Genomic DNA, 22713 nt, shown 5'->3' with positions numbered 1-22713 from the left:
ACCAATTTCCTTGCAGAACGTCATATTTTTTCTACTGTTGTTCCTGTCATGTGTGTTTTCTTCCTGACTCATTACGGGTACAAAACTCAAAAATTTCATTTCATTTTTCATTATGGGTACAATGGGTGCAATTCCAAGTAACTTGATTTTAGACTTTTGCACAGCTAGATTGTGCATTTCGTCCAGTGTGCGTAGGGCCTACCAACTATGCTGCAAAGGTTTATCATCATTCACTCACATTCGGTACGCTCAGCGCATAAGAGAATCAAGTCCACTTTTGGTCATTTCTGACATATTTCATCTTGAAGACATCTGTCTGAAGTTTCCTTCAGAGCTTAAAAGGTTTATGTTCAGATATTGAAAAAGACTTTAATAATGTTAAAAAAAAAACAGTATTAAATTTTACATGTACTTATGCCTATCGCTCAAATACTGTGCATCTTTTTCTCGCAATTTTGGTAATTGGACTTGATTTCGTTGTGCTCTGAACGCTCCATTTCTTAACTTTGCCTAAAAAGCACAATTAGTAGACATTAAACTAGAGGTTTCTTTTCACTTTCATAACTTGCATAACTTATATAGAAAATTAAATTTTATTTTTGAATAAAACTTTGAATCTTGTTATTGAAATACAAAATTAGATTTATCTAGGCCGGGGCGCAAAATTTTCGGTTGCCAGGTCGCCATTGGCGACTAGAAATTTAGAGCTGGCAACTAGTGTTTAGTAGGAATGGTTTCTGCCTAAAATCACAGGACTGCGCAGTTTGTTTCATACGAAAATAATTGTCGCTGAGTGAGAGAAAACACGAAATATGAAGTTTTCACAACGGACATGGAAAGAAGTCTTCACAACGTTGTAATTCACTTCTCCTTTCCCACCCTCAATCGAAAGATTTAAGATATTTTTAAATATGTATAAGAATTTTCCAATTCAAATTTCATTATCCTAAATGTAATTATCTATTTTTGAAATTTTATGGCCTGATGCAATCTCTTACTTTGTCAAAGCAAAAGCCGTGGGGGGACCCTCTCATAATCTGTAGTTGATAGATACTGGCGACCATTATTTTTGAATTGGCGAGTGCGTCTGAATTTGATATTTTGCGTCCTGATGTAGACTTTATTGACAAGAATAATCTATTGAATTATCTTCACACAGTTGGTAAATATTTACTAAAAAAGAAGAAGAAAGACAAGCATCTTATTTGTTGTATCCAGTACAAGTTTGAGTATATTTATTTCACAACGTGTTGATCAAAGAAGTGCTGCAATTTTTATTCCAAAGAATTTTATTTTTATTTTCTTTTTCTCTCACGCCAGTTGTGATACTGATAGTTATCAACTTTGATTATACGCTTCTTTATTGATTTTTTCCTTCCCCTCTAAAGTAACACTAGAATTTCGAAATCTACCGAGATTCCTCGAAAAGAAAGAAATGTGTCACAGAAATGTATTTGAAATGAAGTTGATTTCCTGATAATAAAAGAAAAGCACTAAACTATTTCCACGAAACTCCGTAATATTTCGATATCTCTTATGGAAGTATATGTGTTGTTGTCCAATTCTGTTTTTTTAATATCGCAACAGTTATATAAGAAATATTTTAAATTTCACATTTGCGACAGTTGTTAGGTCATGTAATTCTTCACATTTTTTCAGTAAATAATAATAAAAAAACTGAAAACTCTTAGCATAGACATTGAGAAGACAAAGATTAATCTAAGCAAGGAAGGGAAGTAAATCGTGATAGTGAAACAGCTCTCGAGAAGTAGAAAATGCTAAGATGTTACAACCTGATAAAAAAAATATACAAAGTTGATCTATACAATATTGAACCTACAATTCTTTTCCGTACAGCTTATAAAAATATTTACATGATTAATAACTCACTGTTTAGAAAAACATATCTCGGCCAACCAATACAAGCAGTAGGATTTATAAATAGATAGGGTATACAGCACAATTGGTCATATGAGTATTTAGGAAATGAGAAAACTGGTAGAAAAGTTAAACAAAGATGGATTAATCTTATGTGTCGCATTCGTTGACTACGAAAAATCATTTGATTCGATGAAGACCTCGTCGATTGCAATTCTCTTAAATCCAGTGATGTCTATGGAGTGTACATGAAACGTAGGCTACTGACAAAATCTATAGACAATGCGTTGAAAATATCCAATTATTTGACTGCACAAAACTGATAAGAATGTAGAAGAAAGTAAACATAAAGAGAAAACTTTCTCCCAATATTTTTACAAAAGTTCTTGAATATACGAGGGTAAGTCAAAAATTATCCGCAATTTTGACATAACTCTTCTTGTTCATATTGACCTCTGTCCTAGTATATTTTATTGTTATGCTGTTGTGGTCATGCTATGAAAGTTTGATCCTAATTCCTCCGTTTGTCATGCTGTTGTTGTAGATAGATCGTGGCCGCTCCATTAGAAGTTTGCACAAAGATGAACAACGAGCAGTGATCCGAGTTTTGCGGTAGGAAGATGTATCAGGAGCCGCAATCCATCAAAGACTTCTGACATAATACGGGCACAGTGTCTTGCCGCAGCGGAGTGTCTATGAATGGATTGAAAAAGTCAAAAATAGTCGCTCAAAGAAGGAGCCGGACGACCATCTATGACCACAAATGATGACAACATTGAGCGTGCACGTGACATGGTTCTGTTAGACGAGTTAATATTGATCAAGTGACACATCGTCTAGAAATTCGTCATGGTTCCTGATACACATTCCGACAACAAAAACCGGATCACGGCTCGTTGTTCCTCTTTGGTGTAAACTTCTAATGGAGCGGCCATGATCTATCTACAACAATAGGAAGACAGATGGAGTAATTAGGATCAAACTTTCATAGCATGACAACAACATCATAACAATAAAATACACGAGGACAGAGGTCAATATGAACAATGTAAAAAGAGTTATGTCAAAATTGCGGATAATTTTTGGCTTACCCTCGTATGTTTCGATTTCTGAACTGAGAGTACCGTACAAAAAGATAAACGAGTGATCTATATGATTTTTGGTGATTCATTATGCAAACATTACAGAACTGCAATATATGGTAGAAAATCTGAATCTGAAGAACAAGATTGAAACCAGACATTTCCAACAACTTTCTTCTCTCTGCATTTTCTAGTGTCTTTACTCATAATGGAGTTGAGCTTCGTTCCGGGAGTTTTTATGCACCCTGTATAAATACATGAATAATAAATGTATAACCTTTCGTAATGTAAGAATGTATTGTGTATTATCGTGTAATTCTTGAGAAAATTATTTACTATTATATTAACATGAAAAGTGATGTTATGTATATGTGCTGTAAATGATAAAATAATAAAACGGTTTTTAAATATTCCTACGTATTATTATCTTGCAGAAAAGCCTTATTTGAGCCTTTCTTAAAGCGGGCTCAAAATACTTCAATTCTCATTATAAAATTCGTTATGAAAGTGCCACATGTCTCTTATAAATGGATGTTTACACAAAACCCCATGCTGGTTTTTGTGTTTTAATCCATCTTCTGAGAAATCTTTTCATATTCGAGCTAGGTAACCTTGATATTAAATTTTTCCTAGTCCTTGTCACGATATAACTGAAATAACTGCATTTTTCGACTTATTTTTATAGGACTTTCCCTTTACTTATTTCTTGTTTTGAGAATGTGCGTTGATATTCTCCAAGGCTGTTATTATTTTTAATTTTGTTTTTATCAGTCGATGTATATAAACATAAAATAACATGATAAACATAACATATAATTTTTTGGTAAAGTTTTGCCTTATGGCAAGAAGGAAAGTATGTTGAATAAAGTTAAGAAAATTTAGCAACTCATGTAAGCATTTAGAAAAATGAAGTTCCCTGCAGATTTTTTTTTTTTTTTTTTCACAAATTTAAGATACCATATTAGTGTAGCTCTTTCTGAACGAAGCTGTATCATCTGCTGAAATAAAACATGCAGAGTCTCAATTTCTACTGGCTAATGTAGCACCTGTTTCGCTGTTCCGCATGTTTGAATAAAACATGTCTTACTTTCGCAACACTTGGTGATTTCTTTTTCGTATCGATTCAGCAGAACAAATGTAAATTTTATTTATTCTGTCGCTGAATTGGCTGCACGCTTAATAAGTTTTATTCCGCGAAGGACTAGAAACAAAAAGGAAGTCTTAAGTTGAAGGATCATAGGATGTTATAAAATGTAAATGGTATTTGAGTAATAAAAAAAAACGTCAAGGTTTGTTTGCTATAGATACATATGAATGATAAAATTTATTTAAATAAACAGCTGTTTTGATATTTACAAGTTCTGTAGAATTTGTTTTATATTATATTTGTTTTCTTATGTTATTTTAATTTTGGTAACAATTACAAATTGTTCTGCAAACTTGTTTGAGAAAAAGAAATATGTCACAGAAATGTTTTTGAAATGAAGTTGAAGGATGTAAGATTCTTTTTACATCAGATTAGTCCCGCGATTTTTATTTATTTATTTTATTTATTGTCTTGGAAATGCATATTCATTTACCGTAGTAAGTAGTTGCAAAATTAAAATCTTAGTTTTATGCCGGCTAAAGAAGACGGTGACAGTAAGAAATGAATGCAATGGTGGAATTAATGAAGTGGGAGGAAACGGGAGAACCCCGTAAAAACCACGCATACAGTGTTTGTCCACGACAAAGTCCACTTGGTGCGAGCTGGGCTCGAACCAGGGAACCCCACACACCCGTGGAGAACGCTCTACCACTGAGCAACCGCGCCCCTAGTTCCAGAATGAATGCAGTATTTTATTTAGATACACTAGGAAACAAGACCTATTCAATGACTTGACGGATATAATCTAGCACTTGTATAACGTTTAAGGTTGGTTTAAAAAGATAAGTTTTGTCGATGGATGTCACTACATTCCTCATATCTCTCTCATGTATTTTTTACGTTTCACGAAAATTCACGATTTCTCTTACAAATTTCACACTACAGACTTCAAATTTTTAGAGAAGGAACTTAATAACCTATCCAAGGCAACAATTTGTGTCGATTTTTTATTTAGAATTTTCTTCATTGTACAAATAGCTTAATTGTTGAAATTGGATATCCCAATCTTTAACAATATACTGTTTTAACAATGAAGAAAGTTCTAAATAAAAAATTGGCATGGATTGTTGCCTTTGATATGTTATGAAGTTCCTTCTCTAAAACTTTAAAGTCTGTAGTTTGAAATTTGTAAGAGAAATTGTGAATTTTCGTGAAAGGTAAAAAATACCGGTACATGAGAGAGATTCGAAGACTTTAGTGAGATATATCGGCAACACATCCCTTTAAACCAACCTTAACAAGAGAGTTTTGTTTCACAGTTGTGAAACTATAGTAGACTTTCAAACTATCTGAATTCAATATATAACTCTCGGATGCAATAGAAGGATAGTGAGAGATGAAACCTGTTAAGTAGTAAATTTGTATCGCCTCCGGTTTTAATAAAGAAATACAGGAGAAGATAGAATATTTTCTTAAGACGATGAACCGATTAAAAAAAACGCATGTCACTATTTATTACCGTTTTTGTTACATGATTATTATTAATATTGAAATTGGAAGTACTAGTAAAGTTTTACCACTATCCCTTATAGTAGAGCATTATGATTATCTATTCTTGAGACCCTGAATATATTTTTAAAAGAACGCTTTCCCAAATCTCTTATCGTTTTTGTTCTATGGGTATCAGCATTAAAATAAAATAAAAAACGGTTGATTTCCAGCACTTCTCGTTTTAGTACAGTAATATGGGCGGTGATACTATTCTTTCTTGCAACGCTGAATCGATTGAAAAAACATATCGTTATCTATCATAATTTTTGATCTAGGCGATAAACATTAAAACTGGAAACGGTTCATTTATACCACTTCCGGTTTTAGAATAGTAATACAGATGATGACGATATTCTATCTTGAAACATTGAGTCGGTTCCAAAAATTTAAAAAAAAATGTCACTATCTATTGCAGTGTTTGTTCTTTGGTTTATCAACGTTGTAACTGGAAACGACCGATTTCTATCATTTCCGATTAAATGGATGGTTATTGCAGAAGATAGGATCTATTCTTGGGATTGAAACGATTCCTAAAAATCGCTTCTTGATATCGCTTACCATTTTTGTTCTATGAAAATCAATACTGAAACCAGAAGTACTAGTTCGGTTTCGGTAGTGTTATGGGTAGTTATTGTATATTTTTTGCTACTCTGAATCGATTTCACAAAATCGCTTTTTCTAGCTATTACCGTTTTGTGTTCTATGATGATCAACGTTGAAAGCGGAAACGGTTGATTTCTCTCACTTTCGGTTTCAATATAGTAATACAGGTAATGATAGTATTCTTTCTTGAGACTTAGAGTCGATTCAAAAAAAATAAAAGAAAATAAAGAAAGAAAGAAAGAAAAAGAAAAGAAAAAGAAAAACGAAAGAAATGTTTGTCGCTATCTATTATAGTTTTATATTCCTTGGTTATCAACGTTGAAACCGAAAACAGCTTACTCCTACCATTTCAGATTTCAATAGATGGTTGTTATAGGAGATGAATTCTATTCTTCGGAATCTGAAACGATTCCAAGAAAGCAGTTCTCGACATCTCTTATCGTTTTTACTCTATGGAAATCAATGTTGAAACCGGAAATAGTAGTACGTTTGAACCACTTCTGGTTTTGGCAGACTGTTAGAGATAGTAATGGTATATTTTCTTTCGATACTGAATCGATTCCTTCTATTCGCTATCTATTACCATTTTTCTTCTACGGCGCTCAACGTTGAAACCGGAAATTGTTGATTTCTACCACTTCCGGTTTGAATAGAGTGTTAATGGAGGGAATGGACCTTATTTTTGGAATGCTGAAGCGAATGCAAAATCTGCTTCTCGATGTCTCTTACTGTTTTTTTCTCTGATATCTGTCAACAGACAGACGAACGGACAGACATATAAGTTCTATAAAACTTCTGACACTTAGCATAGCATAGCTTGGAAGTCTAAAAGAAAGAAGCCTTCAAAGATAATTCTACCGAGACGTATAATTTCATTAATCTTTCTTTCCTTCTATAGTCAATTTTTCTTACCATCATTTCTTTTCCTTCCTTCGGAAGCGTATCTGATGGTACGTTTACATTTAAAATTTATGTCATAATATCTCTTGTACTGAGCATGAACACTTTTAACAGCAATCTCTCGACTCTTTCCACCATAAGATGGACATGCATAATGGAAAGAGTCAAGAGATTGCTGTTAAACTCGCTCACAAACCTGATATAAAATATTGTGAAATAAATCTCAAGTGTAAACGTTCCCTTAACTAAAGTACAGCATATAATATACGCTTACTATGGTGAGTTCAAAGTTATTTGTTATGAAGTCTTGTCCAATTTTTTTAAAAACATTTTAACCAGGAGTGAATTTAGTTTATTCTCTACGAAATTCCTTTCTTCATTTACATGGTTTAAAAATACCAACACATATTCAGCTAGAAAAGATGTGTGGTGTGGAGCGTCACGCCTACACCGTATCAATCGTGGTTTTCAGTTTCGCCTAGAACGTGAATGTTTACTATTTCAACATTCACTCATTCCCATATATTGATCTGAAACTATTATCTACCCACAGGATTTACTACACACTTCCTGTTCCATTAATCGCTACTGTTAAGTAGTATTTCCTTCAAAGAAATATTGCAATCTTATTTCTCAACATGATGTGTTGTAATATTCCTTTTATTTACTTCATTGTTCATAGAATATGTTGTATTATAAATCGATAAGTTACTTAAAATTGAATTGAGTGTAATGAATCTCAATTAAGCATATTAACTTATAAACAAAGTTTCTCACACAACTAGTGTGAGATATTTCACACTAGAAATATTAATAATAGAAGATAAAAGAATATTTGTAATGTAATTAGTCAGTGTCTACACCAGGGTTTCCAAACCTGGGGGTCGTGACCCCTAGGGTCGCGAAAATAAGCGGAAGAGATAAATATAATTAAAATCTAATACCTGAAAATATTTTTAAATATTGTCTTGAATTTTGTTGATAGGTACACTTTTATTTTTATACATACTGTTAAGAACGTCAAAAGATGGAGTTATGGTGCAATTTGCTATAAAATACGTAACAATAAGTCCGTCCATTTCTTTGTATTCAAGAATCTTGCTTGAACGATAATGAAGCTGGAACGGGGAAAAATAGTCTACGATCTGTTTTGGAGAAGCTTTCAAGCTGCGGCAAGTATATTTGTAAACAACCAGTGAAGCTGGTGGTTCGTTTTTGGTCACAAGTAGAATTATACAAAGTAAGTCGATAACAGCTTCTATATTAAAAGATTTTAAAACCGCCGTTTCGCTTTTCTTTTTCGTTCTTTTCATGAATACTCTCCGCCAGTAACTAAATAAGCGTTTCTTCCAGACATGTTTTTGGGGGGCTCTGCCCCCCGGAGCTCTGAGTGTGCCCCCCGGAGAAGACCAAAATAATACGTCTATAATATAATAATAAATAAAATAGTACTAGTAGTGCCCCCCGAAATACTAAGTGTGCCCCCGGAACATTTTTTCAGAAAGAACGACTGACCCGAATCATTAGGTTTATAAGTTGTTTAAAAATATATAAACAAAACAAATGAGAATTTATTACCTTTTTCAGCGCTGTGGTGATGAGATAATCATAGACCCAAAAATCGGTGACATGTTAGCCTCCCATGTAAGCAACTTTGATTGGAATTGAGCCAGATCGTTTGATCGTCGTTTGATCGCGTTTGATCGCCAACAATTATCGTTTGATCGCCAGCGTATTGACGTAACCTGCTATCCCCCCCTACATAATTACTTGTATTACGTTAATACGCGTGGCGATTAGTGTTGCCACGAGACGAGACGAGACGAGACTTCAGGCTGTCTCGTCTCGTCTCGTGCAAAGCATGTCTCGTCTCGTGTCCCGTCTCGAAAAAATGTGCTCGTCCCGTCTCGTGTCTCGTCTCGAGAGGTTCTGTCCCGTCTCGTCTCGTCTCGTCTCGTTTTGTCTCGTCTTGTCTCGTAAAAATATAGCAGCATACCATGGGAACGAAACTTAAATGTAGCAGCCTGCACCATGCTAATCAAGATCCAACTAAGTTACAAGTATTAACCAGAACACAAAGACAAGAAATGTCACGGTAACTACACAGTGAAGCCTTCACCTCTGGTGTATGTGGTAGTCGGTTCGATCTCGGTTAGTGCCATGTGAGCTTTGTGGTGGACAAACATCGAATGTGTGTGGGGGCCGCGGTAGCTCAGTGGTAGAGCGTTCATCTCTGGCGCTTGGGGTCTCGGGTTCGATCCCAGCCCCTGCCAACTGAACTTTGTGGTGGACAAACACCATGTGCGTGGGTTTTCTCGGGGTTCTCCCGTTTCATCCCACTTTCTTCATTCCACCATTTCATTCATTACTCATCATCACCGTCTCCTTTAGCCTAACCGGCATTACCGTGGGACCAAAAACTCAAATATTTCATTTCATTTCATTTCATTTTTCGAATGTGTGTGTTTTCTCGAAGTTGTCTAGTATCCTACCACTTTCTTCAATCCACTAATTTTCCCATCACCATCCATTCGGGGTGAGCCAAAGTTGCCTAAAGGTCTTAAAAATAAATTCAAATAAGCTCACAAGGCAAGGACAAATAATTTACAAGATAATATATCTCTGCTGTTAGTTGTCTGAGGCTTCTCGACCCTGGCTTTTTTTTTTTTTTTTTTTTTTTTTTTTTTTTTACATTCTGAAACATTGAAATTTGTTTCACCAGTTTCAATACACGAATATACAGTAAATTGCTCATAGGTACGTTGAAGATGAAGACACTAATGTCAAATAATGTTTACACGACAAGCAAAGTTCGATGTAAAGGTGTCACCATCCACGACACTATCGTATACTATCAGCCCACTTGCTTTATAGTGTCTGTAAAGATACATATATATATATATATATATATATATATATATATATAGATAGATAGATAGATAGATAGATAGATAGATAGATAGAGAGAGAGAGAGAGAGAGAGAGAGAGAGAGGGAGAGATGGAAAGATATATAGATAAATAGAGAGATAGAGAGATAGATATGTGTGTACACTTTGATTTCATATATTCCAGCCTTTAGGTTTCCATACCAATCCAAAAACTACTTTTCATTTTAGCATGTTTAGATTTGTTGCAATTATTTTTTTTTTAAAAAAAAGCTCGGAACCAAATAATTTTATTGAGTAATGGAAAGTATTTGATTGAAATTTTATATGTTACTGCACAGTAAGCTCTACTTAAAGTGCCATAGTAATGGGAGCTGAACGACACATCGGACCAAAGAATACTTGGGGCCAGTCTTCACCTCCATAGTACAAATCTGTTCCCATAACCGCGGGGTGTGTGCCACTATATGGTGGTTGCCCCGTTTGTGTAACAAACTCATGACAGTACACCTAGATTAGCTAGTGGTCTAAAGAAAGTTGATTTTTGGGTGGCCATTTTGGATTAAAGTTTCTTATATTGTCGTGATCTATTCGCAATCATACAACGTCGAAATGTTGACACATTGGGTACGAGGATTCGAACTTGTAACCGCAGATGATTGTATAATTTATCAATAAGGCATGTTGTGTTAATGCACGAATTATATCTTAATCAATCCATCTTAGTTTTTTCTTGCCATTCATTAGCATATTTACTTGGCCCTGTATAAAACTTTTTCATAATATATCCACCACCGGTTATTAACCACTTTATTGAAACGATCACAATATTATATTTTAGAACTGGCCTTTGAAATTAATTCTTTATTATATTTGCTTTCCAATTCTTTTAACTTCGTTTGGAAACATATTTATTTGGCTTTGTACATACTGTTAGACTTCAGTTTTTCATTCTCTTTGCGCAAAAAGGAGAGCTCTTCCTTTGGTTTATGCCCCTCACTCTCCACAAAGCAAACGAAAAATAACATAAACAAAGAGGTTTTTTTTTTTTTTTATTTCAGTCACAATAGTTATTTCATCTGGCTGCACCCCAATGTCTGATTTGTTTTTTCTTTAAACACCTAACTTCCGTACATTTAATTCTTTCATTATTTACATTAACACGGTTCCGTATAGTAAAGGTAAGTTTAGTGAAGGCACGTCTTGTTTAAACTTTTTCTTGGGTAGAATATTTAGAAGCTCACATTTTAAATTATGACCATAAGCTTCGGGAATAAAATGATCGGAATAGACGCTGGCGTTTTCAACTTTAAAGATATCTTTCCGACAGCATTTCTTTCGCCAAACTTTCCGCAAAGGAACCGAGGGAAATACATGATAAATAACTTTGGAACCCGTAGTATTTCTACTATAATTGCGACAAATACTTAGTGTAGAATTCGACATGCTTATAGGCTAACACGAGCACTACAGTAATTAATGTTTTCTTAATACAGGAAAGCAAGAATCACTCACTTTCCTGCAAAAATCAAAGAAACAAACAAGGGTGGATGACAAGAACCTTGGGCGAAAGCTGTTTCTGCTCCCGCCGTGACATCACAATTTTACTGCATCTTCGGTTTTCAAAGAAGGGTAGTTATGCCGCGACCTTAAAAGAGGAAAGAAACAGTAGGGTCGGCGAACCTTGGAAGCAGAGGGCAATTTCGCACACTGGTCAGATCAAACATTTCCGCGTAACAAAACGAAGGTCCCCCTGTAAAACCTCTTCATTTAAAGTGTTATTGTTAGTATCATAAATTTGCTGAAAGCAAACAATTTGAAGGGTTCGTCGATAATATCTGCTTCTTTTTGTCCTGCGCCCGCCTTCCAAACGAAGAGGTGAATTTTACAACATGACTGCTGTATAATAAGCGAGCGATTGGTAAAATGGTAAAAGTGTATTTTTATATGTATGTGTGTGTGTGTGTGTAAGAGAGAGAGAGAGAGAGAGAACGAGAGAGAAGACAAAATTTTATTTGCAAGATTTCAATTGCCGTTTTCGGTTAATTTCGGTTCATATAGCAAAAAGAATACCGCCACCAGAGAATCCGCCATCTCAACCAGAACTTTCAACTACAGCCTGTAATGAGTGTAGACCTTATCCAGTTTTCAAATTGAATAGATGGGGTGGTAGTTCGGTTTCTTGACCTTGTAAAAATCTTCCCTGTCTTTGATTTTGTTTGTCATCATTCCAGCCAGAAATGAAAAAAAAAATAAGAATTCCTCAGTTTACAGCAAGGGGAATTGGGGACAAGACATTAAGGATGATATTCCTGGAAGCTCATGTATCTCGATTGATTCATTCAATAGACAGAGGACACTTTTCTATGAAGGCTTTTCAACATGTTTTCTCACAAAGGGGATTTTCCTTTTGCAATCTATATGACCACTGGCAATTTCAATCTTGGCCATTCCCGCCAGCGTTTGCATTTTCGAGACACGAGACGGGACAAGACATTTCACAAGGCGTCCCGTCTCGTCTCGTGTCTCGTCTCGTTTTCGAGACGGGACAAGCAGTCTGTCTCGTCTCGTGTCTCGTCTAAAAGGGTTCCGTCTCGTCTCGTGTCTCGTCTCGTTAACGAGACGAGACGAGACGGGACACGAGAAATGTCTCGTCTCGTGGCAACACTAGTGGCGATCAAACGATAATTGTTGGCGATCAAACGCAATCAAACGACGATCAAACTATCTTGTTCAATTCCAATCAAGTTTGCTTACATGGGGAGTTAACATTTTAACATGTTGGCCTAACTACATAATTGTTTGTAATACATGAATACACATGGCGATCAAACGATAAGTGTTTTCGATCAAACGCTATCAAATGACGATGGAACGATCTGACGAAATTTAGATCAATTTTTTCCCAATGGGGCTAACAGGTTAATTGTTGGCCCCCTACATAATTATTTTTATTACGTCAATACACATGGCGATCAAAATTAAATCACAAGTACATTAAATTATTGCTTGAATAATTTAATGACAGATTTAGCGACTTCAGTAGAGAGGGAGTTAATTTCACTATTTTCTTATCACAATTCAGCATTAACGTGAATGTGCTCTGACAATTTGCATTGTAACTTATTGAACTTTAAGAGGACATGGCTTTAAAAGGAGCATTTAAGGACACCTGCCTATAAGAGTTTTATGCAAAATACTTACCATGTTAATACTTTCTAACTTATCTACTTTCAACATGAGAATGATGACATTGTTTGCCAGCACATATCTGTGTGTCAAATCTTTTCGTGCATAAAGCGGATTAAATCTAAAGTGAGGACAAGAATATCTTATGTCCATCTTGAAAATAGCCTCCGCGTTGGAACATTCAGTGTACCACGGAACATTGAGAAACTGTTTCAGAACGTAAAGGGTCAAGTTTCCCACTGAAATAGTGATTAAATTGATATTTAACGCTGTTCTTTAGAAAGTAAATAGTTTGGTTACGTTATAACAGTTTTTATGTTACTGTACGATGAACAAGTTTCTCCATTGAATATAGCTATTCAGTTCCAGAGAACTGAAACGGCGCTCAACGCCAGTAAGTCCTATGTGGTTGGCCATGCCCTATTTCAACTTGCTTATGCCTGATATAGACCAATTCGATACGGATAGCCGTTTTGGTAGACGTAGTCTGAATTTCGCTGTAGCACGCAATTCTTCCCACCCGGCACAGTAAAAATGACTTTGTAAAGATATCTATCAAAAATGTATAATACGAGTAGATAGTTTGACCAAAGCTCTGAGCTCCCTCCAAAGCTCTGAGCTCCCTCGTGGCTAAACGGTTAGCGTACACGAAATGGTGAGGCAGAGCCGGTTTCAATTCCTGGCGGGAGGTCTGTTGTTCGAGTCTCACGTTAAGTTGTAGGTCCACGTCTCATATAACCTCGCTGCTGAAAGGGACGCTAAACTCAAAAAATAAATCAATGAATGACCAAAACCATGAGCACCTTTGGTGTGAGCAGTTCCAGGTTCGATTTTCATTGGGGACACTCGGTCGAAAAATTGTAAAAAGCGCTTTCAGTGCAGCCATCCTGAATGTGGTTTTCTTCATTCGCACCAGGCAAATGCCGGGATAGTGCCTAATAGGAGAGAGCAGGCTGCTTCTCTCCTTCTCCATTCCTAATTCTTCCTTCCAATTACCGGTTAGTGTTATCGCCAAGGACGTCGTCCCGCATACGTGACGAGGTAACATGTCCATAGATGCCAAAAGCCCAGAAATCTAATTCCTAATCCTAATCCAAAACTATGATTAAAAGACTAAGACATGCGTGAAGATTGAAATTAACTGATTCCAAAGTGTGCGGTTGTATCACGATAAGATTTTAAAAATAAAATGGAATATTTAGTTTAATGTAGCATGACTGTGCCACGTACATGTTCGAAACCACTCCTCTATCTTCATTTAAAAAATCAGCATTCTGCAAATCGAAGAATGAATAGATAATAAAATTACGGCGTAGATATAAATCTAACTGCAAACAATAATGTTGTATACCCGTATAAAATAATTAGAAGACTTAAATAGCCTATGTATTTAAGCAATGTTTAAGGATCCTGTAAATCATAAAAACGATATACGATGGAGAAAATTAAAAAGCGATTTGCTTTTGTATATGTTTACTTCAATAGAAGGGGAAGGGAATAAGAGACTACGGTTTCAAATCACCTTTAATATCACATTAAAGACATTCTACATAGACGATCGCTGGGATGCTACCGTTGTTATCAGCGTAGAAAAGCTTGTTGTTGTTGACCTAAATGACTGTTTTTTTTCTGCCAACGATATTTTTTCTGCGGGAAAAATCGAAAGAGTCCCCCTCCCCTCATTGTGATGTATTAAATATGGTACAGAAAGCGACTCACTAATGCCTCATGACACTTCTGCAGCAGAGAATGTTTTTTATCTAGTATAGGTTTGATGAAACAACCCATTAGCGATTTATATTTATAAAAGAATTAAACTAACTCATATAAGATAACTTTCAAACTAACGTAAAACCCACGTATAAGCACATGTTAGATAACAAATATACTTATAGGCACTGCAATATGATATATGCTATTTCATAATAATAATAATAATAATAATAATAATAATAATAATAATAATAATAATAATAATAATAATAATAATAATAATAATAATAATAAACTATTACGGTACTCAAAATAGAGATGGTTGCTTGGATTGGAGTTTAGATGCCCCTTCAGCTTCGAAGCTAAATAAGATATAGATCTACAGTTTACGGTGGAATCCAAACCATCGTAATACGTTCAAGTTCCAAGGCTCTCCCGCCGGGAATCGAATTCGGACTCAATGCAGTAAGAGTGCTCGCTTTACCCACTAAACCAATGCGTAGGGTTCAAAATTGAATGTTCCAAAAAGAGTCATGGTGTTCCATGTGTTGTGTATTAATAATATTGTTTTATTTGAGTCTGAGAGATTCTGTATGCAATTCACTACTTTTAATGTGTACATCGTTTTAGCAGCCTGGCACATATCAAGCCAAAACTCGAATATTCCAGAGCTTATCAAGAATATTAAGCTTAGTATCTTACCGACTACTTCTTAATAATGTAGTTCACAGACAGGGGAAAACGTAATTAAGTTGTGCACGAGTTAAAGGGCAGAGCAGGTCTTTCCCCCATTTTCCCACATCCTTTCAAAATATTGCAGAAATCAATGTATTAAAATTGTTCTTCGTAATTATTTTGTACTTAGAGAACACTACTTACAAGGAATACTCCCTAACTATAAAATAGGTATTAACATTTTGAAAATTGGATTTAGTAGATCCCTTAAAAGTTAGGCTTTTTGCAAAGCTAGTGATTTAGATTTCAGGATCGTGAATCCAGGCAATAAAATGTTTAAGTAAATTAAAATTCTCGAGGTTCACGTAAGAACATAGGATATACTACTTATGTTATTCATAAATATTATACCCAATGTCACTACGAATACAGTATTGCCAATCCAGTAGAAAATTATTACTGCCTCAAATTACATTATGTTCATGATCTTTGCATAATGGTGAATACAATGTATATGCCTTGCACGAAAGAGCATTGCAAATCTTTAGAGTAACTTAAAAATTTCATATTGTTGAAGTACTGACCCACATATTATAAAATAAATTAGGAAAAGATTATTGATGTCGTCGAAAGTAGTTCCAAAGAGGGGTCAGCCTACTTTAATTTATTGATTTTATGCAGATTAACAAGTCACTAGAGTAGAAAGTTTGCATATAGTAAGTTGAATAGCAGTAAGGAGATTATTTGACTACTAGACCTGAGTGATTTTGCTGAAAATAATAAAGCTGATATATCGCCGAATAGTTAGTGTGAGTATAACATCACATCACCCTATTGAAACTTCTATGAGTGTCCAAATCTTTTTACCTATATTTTCGTGCGTGGTAAAGTCAAATGTTTAGTAATTCTTACTGAATATCATTTTTACAATCTGATGTTACTACGGGGTGTCTGAATATTATTTTTGAAATTTTGATGATTGAAATGTGGTAGTTTATATCCAATAGTATGTACTATATAATTTATTCAATAACTCAAAATTAACCATTTATCGTATTCCCTTCCCCTCGTCTCAACGTTTCGTATAGTAGGGTTTCTGACAAAGATAAAGTAGGCCTAAAACGTATTATTTAATACGTGAAGTGATAAAATATACTACTAAGTTAAACTTATAATTAGGAATAATCTAATAATTTGCATCTCAATTTGATACATAATCAAATGTCACCTCTAAAATGTTATTATCAGATTTAAAGGATTAAAGGGAAGAAAACTTCTTTGTTTTGAAAATTATAAAATTTAAGAATCAATTCTATTGAAGCTTCTATGGATGTTAAAATTGTGACTTGCAGCCCTCCGGCTCTCTTGAATAAACGCTAGTCAAGGGAAGAAGAGTAATTTTTAATACTCTTGATGTAATATTTGGTTACAACAGCTAGTTAGTACCTAGACGCTTTCTAGTAGTCAAAGATATTGATTGTCCAAAATTTAGAGTCACTTAACATTGCATAATACCTTCTTTAGATCGAGAAAACATAATACAGTGAAACCTGTCTTTAGCGGAATCGAGCGGGACATGCAAAAATTTCCGTTAAAGTCAGGTTTCCGCTTAGTGGAGGTAGACCTTTCCTTTCTTTTTTTAAAAAAAATACATGTTATAAAGGGGCATACTGAGTAAATATATTGCTGTACGTACATTGTTCGATTACAGTACTTCTTTCTTCTACGAATAAATACACAAAAAAAATTAAAATGAATACAAAATATGCTATGCACACGTTTTCTTTATTTTTCTAATAGCCAAGCAGGGTTTTCTGTGTACATTGCTGCTTGGCTACTTGACTTTCCGCATACAGTTTAGTCTGAGAAATTATACTAAGTGAATCAGAATCATTTTTCCGTAAGGCAAATTTTTGCAGTTTCTTTAAACTTCTGAGAGAATCTTGATATGTATTTATTCTACACTCTTCTTGGAACTCGGTATCGTATTCCTCTTCTTCCTGTATCTCGTTTTCTTCTTTCCGACATTCCGTATGATTCTTGATTAAGTTGCGGGGATTAAGGACAATTTGTAGGGGTGAATATGAGTAGTGGTTGGGGAAGGTCAACACTGTCCAGAAATATTTAACAAAAGGACGAACATTTTATCGCAGACAGTGTAATGTATATGTCTCACAGAATGTCTAAACATCTTCTAAATGTTGTAGTCCGGAACTACGAATTTTCCGTTAAATGTTTATTTTTCTTTCCGTTGTCCGCGTAACACAGTTTCCGCTTAATGAAGGGAGTTTTACACGTTTTGTTCTCCAAAATTCATGGGACCGTGAAATATTTCCGTTTAAGACAGTTTTCCGTTTAATAAAGGGTCCGTTGAAGACAGGTTTTACTGTATTTTTTTGCTTAAGCTTCTCAGAGTTGCAGAGTACTTAACTCCTTACAAGGGCATACTTTAAAAAAATGCTTTAACAAATGATGGAACAAAATTTTGTATGATTGTATTAAATAGTTTAACTTCGACCAGGAAACACTGCATTCTCATAGCTGTAAATTTCAGTTTGCCAACTTACCTCTCAAAGCCGAGTTGTCTACATAAGATATGAGCTTCTTCCATAGTCCAAGCATATCCGTAATCACACACTAAACCCCACGTATTAGTTAGCAAATCCACAGCTTCCAAGTAACCTTCCCATGGGCCAGGTCCTCCTCGAAGTCTGAAAAGCTGTCCGCTGGGTGGTGTAGGAGGAACTGCAAGTGTTTGCTCCTCTTGTATTGTAGAATCTTGTACTGAATCTTTCTCCAACGTACGTCCTATTAAATAAAATGAAAAGAAATATATTTGATTATACTCTAAATGAAACGAGACTCTACTATTCAACAAAACATGCATTTATTCGATAAATACTTTCGTGAAAACTGTATGTACTATTGTGATTAAGGTTAGTGAGTGATTTCTTCAAGATATCGCCAGCGCTGGTACTTCAGATGGTAATCGATGAGCATTGGTAAAGTTTGCAACACTACTTAAACTTACGTAACTGCGAGAACTTGTTGTAAATACAATTACCTAAAACTATTGCTGTTAGGTATAGAAGCAGACAAAAGAAACATTTTTCAAAACAATTTCCAGCAATTCTGCTTATTAGAAATACGTCGTATTATGATCATAGTATGGTGACACTAAGGTGCTTACGATGAGCATTGATACATCCATCTCACTTTCGTTATTACTATTGTAGACGCCTACAAAATTTGGATAATTACATACATCTGTGATACTGTAGTGTCCTTAGTTTGTAACACTGAATAATAGTGGCATTGTAATTCTTCGTTTAATATTATGTAACAACTTAATGGAATGGTATTTAAGAGAAATACAACGTTGTTCGACTGGTAATACTATTGATCAGGTGATATTGTGAGGTTTGTCAATGTCTTCTTGTCGATATTTGCATGTTACAAATTTTTATCTAGATTCCCGGTGGGGTCACTCGGTCGAGAAAGTGTAACACGCTTTTTCAGGCCAGCCACCCTGAATGAGGTTTTCCTGGGGTTTCCTCACTCACACAAGGCAAATACCGGGGTGGTACCTAACTTATAGGTCCCAGGCCGCTTCCTTCCTTCCCCAATCCTTTCTTCCTTCCCTTTCCCCGGATTGTGTGCTCGCCGAGGGACGTCATCCCTCAAATCGTGAAGGGCTAAATGGCCTTAGATGCCGAAGGCCCAGAAATCTAAAATCCTAAATCCCAAATTTTTATCTACTTTTATTAATTAATTTAAAAGTTTCAATGGCGTTTTAAGGTAAATGGTTCACCCTCTATATACTCGATAATTCAATGTTTAAATCTCTGTCTCGTTATTAATTCCTATAAAATCCTCTCAAACATTCTACTAGCAAGATTGACCCCATACAAAGATGAAATTGTTGAAGATTATCAGTGCGGATTTAGGCGAAATTGATCAACTATCGAGCAAATGTTTACCATTCGACAAATACACGAAAAGAGATCTGAATACAATACCCTGGTATATCAAGTATTTATTAATTTTAGAAACGCTTATGACTCAGTTAGGAGAAAAACATTGTTCAATATTCTTACAGAATTTGGAATACCGAAAAAGCTAATTTGATTAATTAAGATATGTTTAAATGAATCCCAAAGTAAAGTCGATGAGTAGGAAAATTCTTGAGAATGGCCTGAAATTAGGGGATGCGTTGTCGCCATTATTATTCAACTTTATCCTGGAGTACGCTATAAAGAAAATCAAAGATAGCAACCAGGGCCTCGAGATGAATGGTACTTACCAGGTTATGGCATGTGTTGATGATGCAAATTGAATACGGGATGATAGAAGAACAATAGAAAGAAATGCAGAGTTCTTATTAAACGCTTGCAGGGACATGGGTTTAAAAGTAAATGGAGAGAAAACTAAATACATAGAAGTCCGTCTGGATCGTAACACTGCAAATTATGGATGCGTTAAAATATCAAATAATACTTTTCATAAAGTGGATAGTTTCAAATATCTAAGATCAATATTAAGAGATGAAAACCATATTCATGAATAAATTAAATGTCGGCTAAAAGCAGGGAGTTAGTGTTATTAATCAGTTCAAAATCTCTTGTCGTCGCGAATTCTGTCAAGAAATTTGAAGCTTAAAATATATACAACGACAATCATGCCTGTTGTGCTGTATGGTTGCGAAACATGGGCGCTTACTCTGAAGGAAGGCGAAACATGGTCGCCTACTCTCAAGGAAGAACATAGACTAAAAATATTTGAGAATAAGATCGTGAGACGAATATTCGGACCCAAGAGGAATGGGAATGGGAATGGGAAATGGCGGAAACTTCATAATGAGGAACTACATATCGCTCATCAAACATTGTTAGGATAATCAAAAACAACAGACTTAAATGGGCGGGTCATGTAGCCATAATGGGAAAAAAATAGAAACGCTTTCAAAGTTTTAACTGGAAATCCAATCAGAAAATGACCATTAGAAAGATCTAGGCGCAAACGGGAGGACAATATTATGATGAATCTTGTAGAAATAGGAATACAAAGTAGAAACTGGATTCAGTTTGCTAAGGACAGAAGTCAGTGGAGAACTTTTGTGAACGCGGCGTTGTACCTCCGAGTTTAATAGGACATGGAGTTAGTTCTTGTTATTAATTATATTAGTGTCAGTTATTTGTATTTAGTTGTATGCATTATAGAAACAAAAATGTTAGAAAGAAGGTTGTACAAAATTAATATTCTTAAAAATAATTCCACACAGTACGCACTCTTTCCTCTTATGCCACTGTCTGGGATCAACTCTCTTTTATGTCGTTTACACTAAAGATTCAATCCATTAATATCTATATAGTAATAAGACATGTTGTTGCACATTCTATCTCTGTCTATGATATGTTAGTATCACTTATCTAAGTGATATACAGAAAATATATTGTACGTAGTGGCATATATTATGATGATTATATTAGTAGTACTTAAATTATAAAGATGTAGAGTGTCCTAAATATTGTAGTACCTGAACACTTTTCATGTTTGGTAGTGAACAAGAAAAGAAGACAAGATTTATTTATCAAAGTTCTTTCAATGGTAGCCGAACGGATTGCAGTTTCAAATATTCTTGTCTCTACGTAGAGTAATAATAAGAAATATATAATCTATTGTAACCACAGAATAGGGTTGGTTATATCTACTATCAACTTCAGTTTCAAATAAAAAGCATCATCATTGATAATTTGTATCTATTTACAATACAAAATGATCTCAGTCTATGAGTAGGCCTAATGCTAATTTCTAGTACAGAGTAGTTATCCATTGCTGCTTCAATGCATTTGTTCCGTGCCTACCTGTCTGCCTTTGTTTAAAAATGGATAGTGATTATGCTTAATATGAACGTGCTTTGCTATTTATTGTTAAGACAAGGGCCGTATTAAATGTAGATAATGTAATTACTTTTATAAAATCCACAAGTATTTATTCCGCGTCAAACCATAATTTAGTAACTAAGCAATATGAACACAGGATATAAACTAAAGACAGTTGTTGCCGTTTCCCTTTAGAAGAGTGAAATATTGAAGAAATTTTACCACCAACCGACATAAAGCATAGTATCATTAACAGACCATAACCACACTTACATTTAAGCACTGATATTTGTATATGTAAGTCAATTGAGGAAACTAAAAAGATAAACAATTAAAATTGTTAATTAAGCATGAGTAATATAATGTACAGGAAGCCTAAGGTTTGGGTAAATAAAACTAATTGCTCTCCCCAAGCCTTCCGCTCGTCTCAAAATTGCCTCACGCTGGTGACACCTCTTGGCGTGAGATATGACACAGCACAGCTAGATACAAATATTAGCTTGACTGTGAAATATCAGGAGCGTGACTGACAGACTGAGATATTGCGCTATTGTAATAAGGATTAAGTCAAGTTTAGAAGGATAAAAGTAAAATAAGTAACAAATTTTGTTCCTAGTAATATTCAAAACTAAATAAATATTTACATGTGAACATCTGAAAGCAATCACTCAGTAATTATACATCATATGGTGAATAAAGCAAAAACATATTTACCTATGTTTAAAACTGTCTTCTAAAATTTAACACTTAGGAACTGATTTTCTAATTGCATTACTATAGATATGCACATGAATATTGTTGTAAGTAATAATGTAATTAACTGTTAACAATAAATTTATATTTACATACAGAAACACAACATACCGTACAATTAGCATCTTCTATATTAAAGAGCTATCGCGCACTACACCTCTTCGTGTGTCGAAGACGCACCATATTAGGCTGTGTCGTCTCGTCGCTGATATTCGACATACACCTGCAATGCCACAGACGCTAGGCCTTACTTCACGTGTCGCGGGAATGTGACATTTTTTTAGCCAGAACAAGGATGGATTCAGACGAGGAATGTTTGTTGCTATAAACTGAACTCAAATAAAATTTGACTATTTATTCGTCAGAAGGAGTACGTATGTAGCCAGGAGTCTGCGACCCCCCTTGAGCCGCAGACTAAATCCGGGGTCTAGTCAGTATATTGCTAAATCCGCTACTGACTACATGAGGTTTCGCAGCCTCTCCTTATAAATTTCATTATGGAGTGCCACGATGC

At 35.0% G+C, this 22713-nt stretch overlaps 1 protein-coding gene across 1 annotated transcript in view; it reads right to left on the bottom strand.

Moving 5' to 3' along the window:
- teq (Tequila) overlaps positions 1-22713 on the bottom strand; it is a 409295-nt gene that overhangs the window by 350927 nt on the left and 35655 nt on the right. Inside the window, exon 3 of the mRNA XM_081772160.1 lies at positions 18132-18372. Coding sequence (XP_081628286.1) covers positions 18132-18372 — 241 coding nt within the window. The remainder of the gene's footprint in view (positions 1-18131; positions 18373-22713) is intronic.

The sequence above is a fragment of the Thermobia domestica genome, chromosome 1, assembly GCF_964235325.1.
Source record: "Thermobia domestica chromosome 1, izTheDome1.hap1.1, whole genome shotgun sequence".
NCBI lineage: Eukaryota > Metazoa > Arthropoda > Insecta > Zygentoma > Lepismatidae > Thermobia > Thermobia domestica.
The sequence above is the reverse complement of the archived record's forward strand: the minus strand, read 5'-3'. Positions and strand labels throughout refer to the sequence as shown.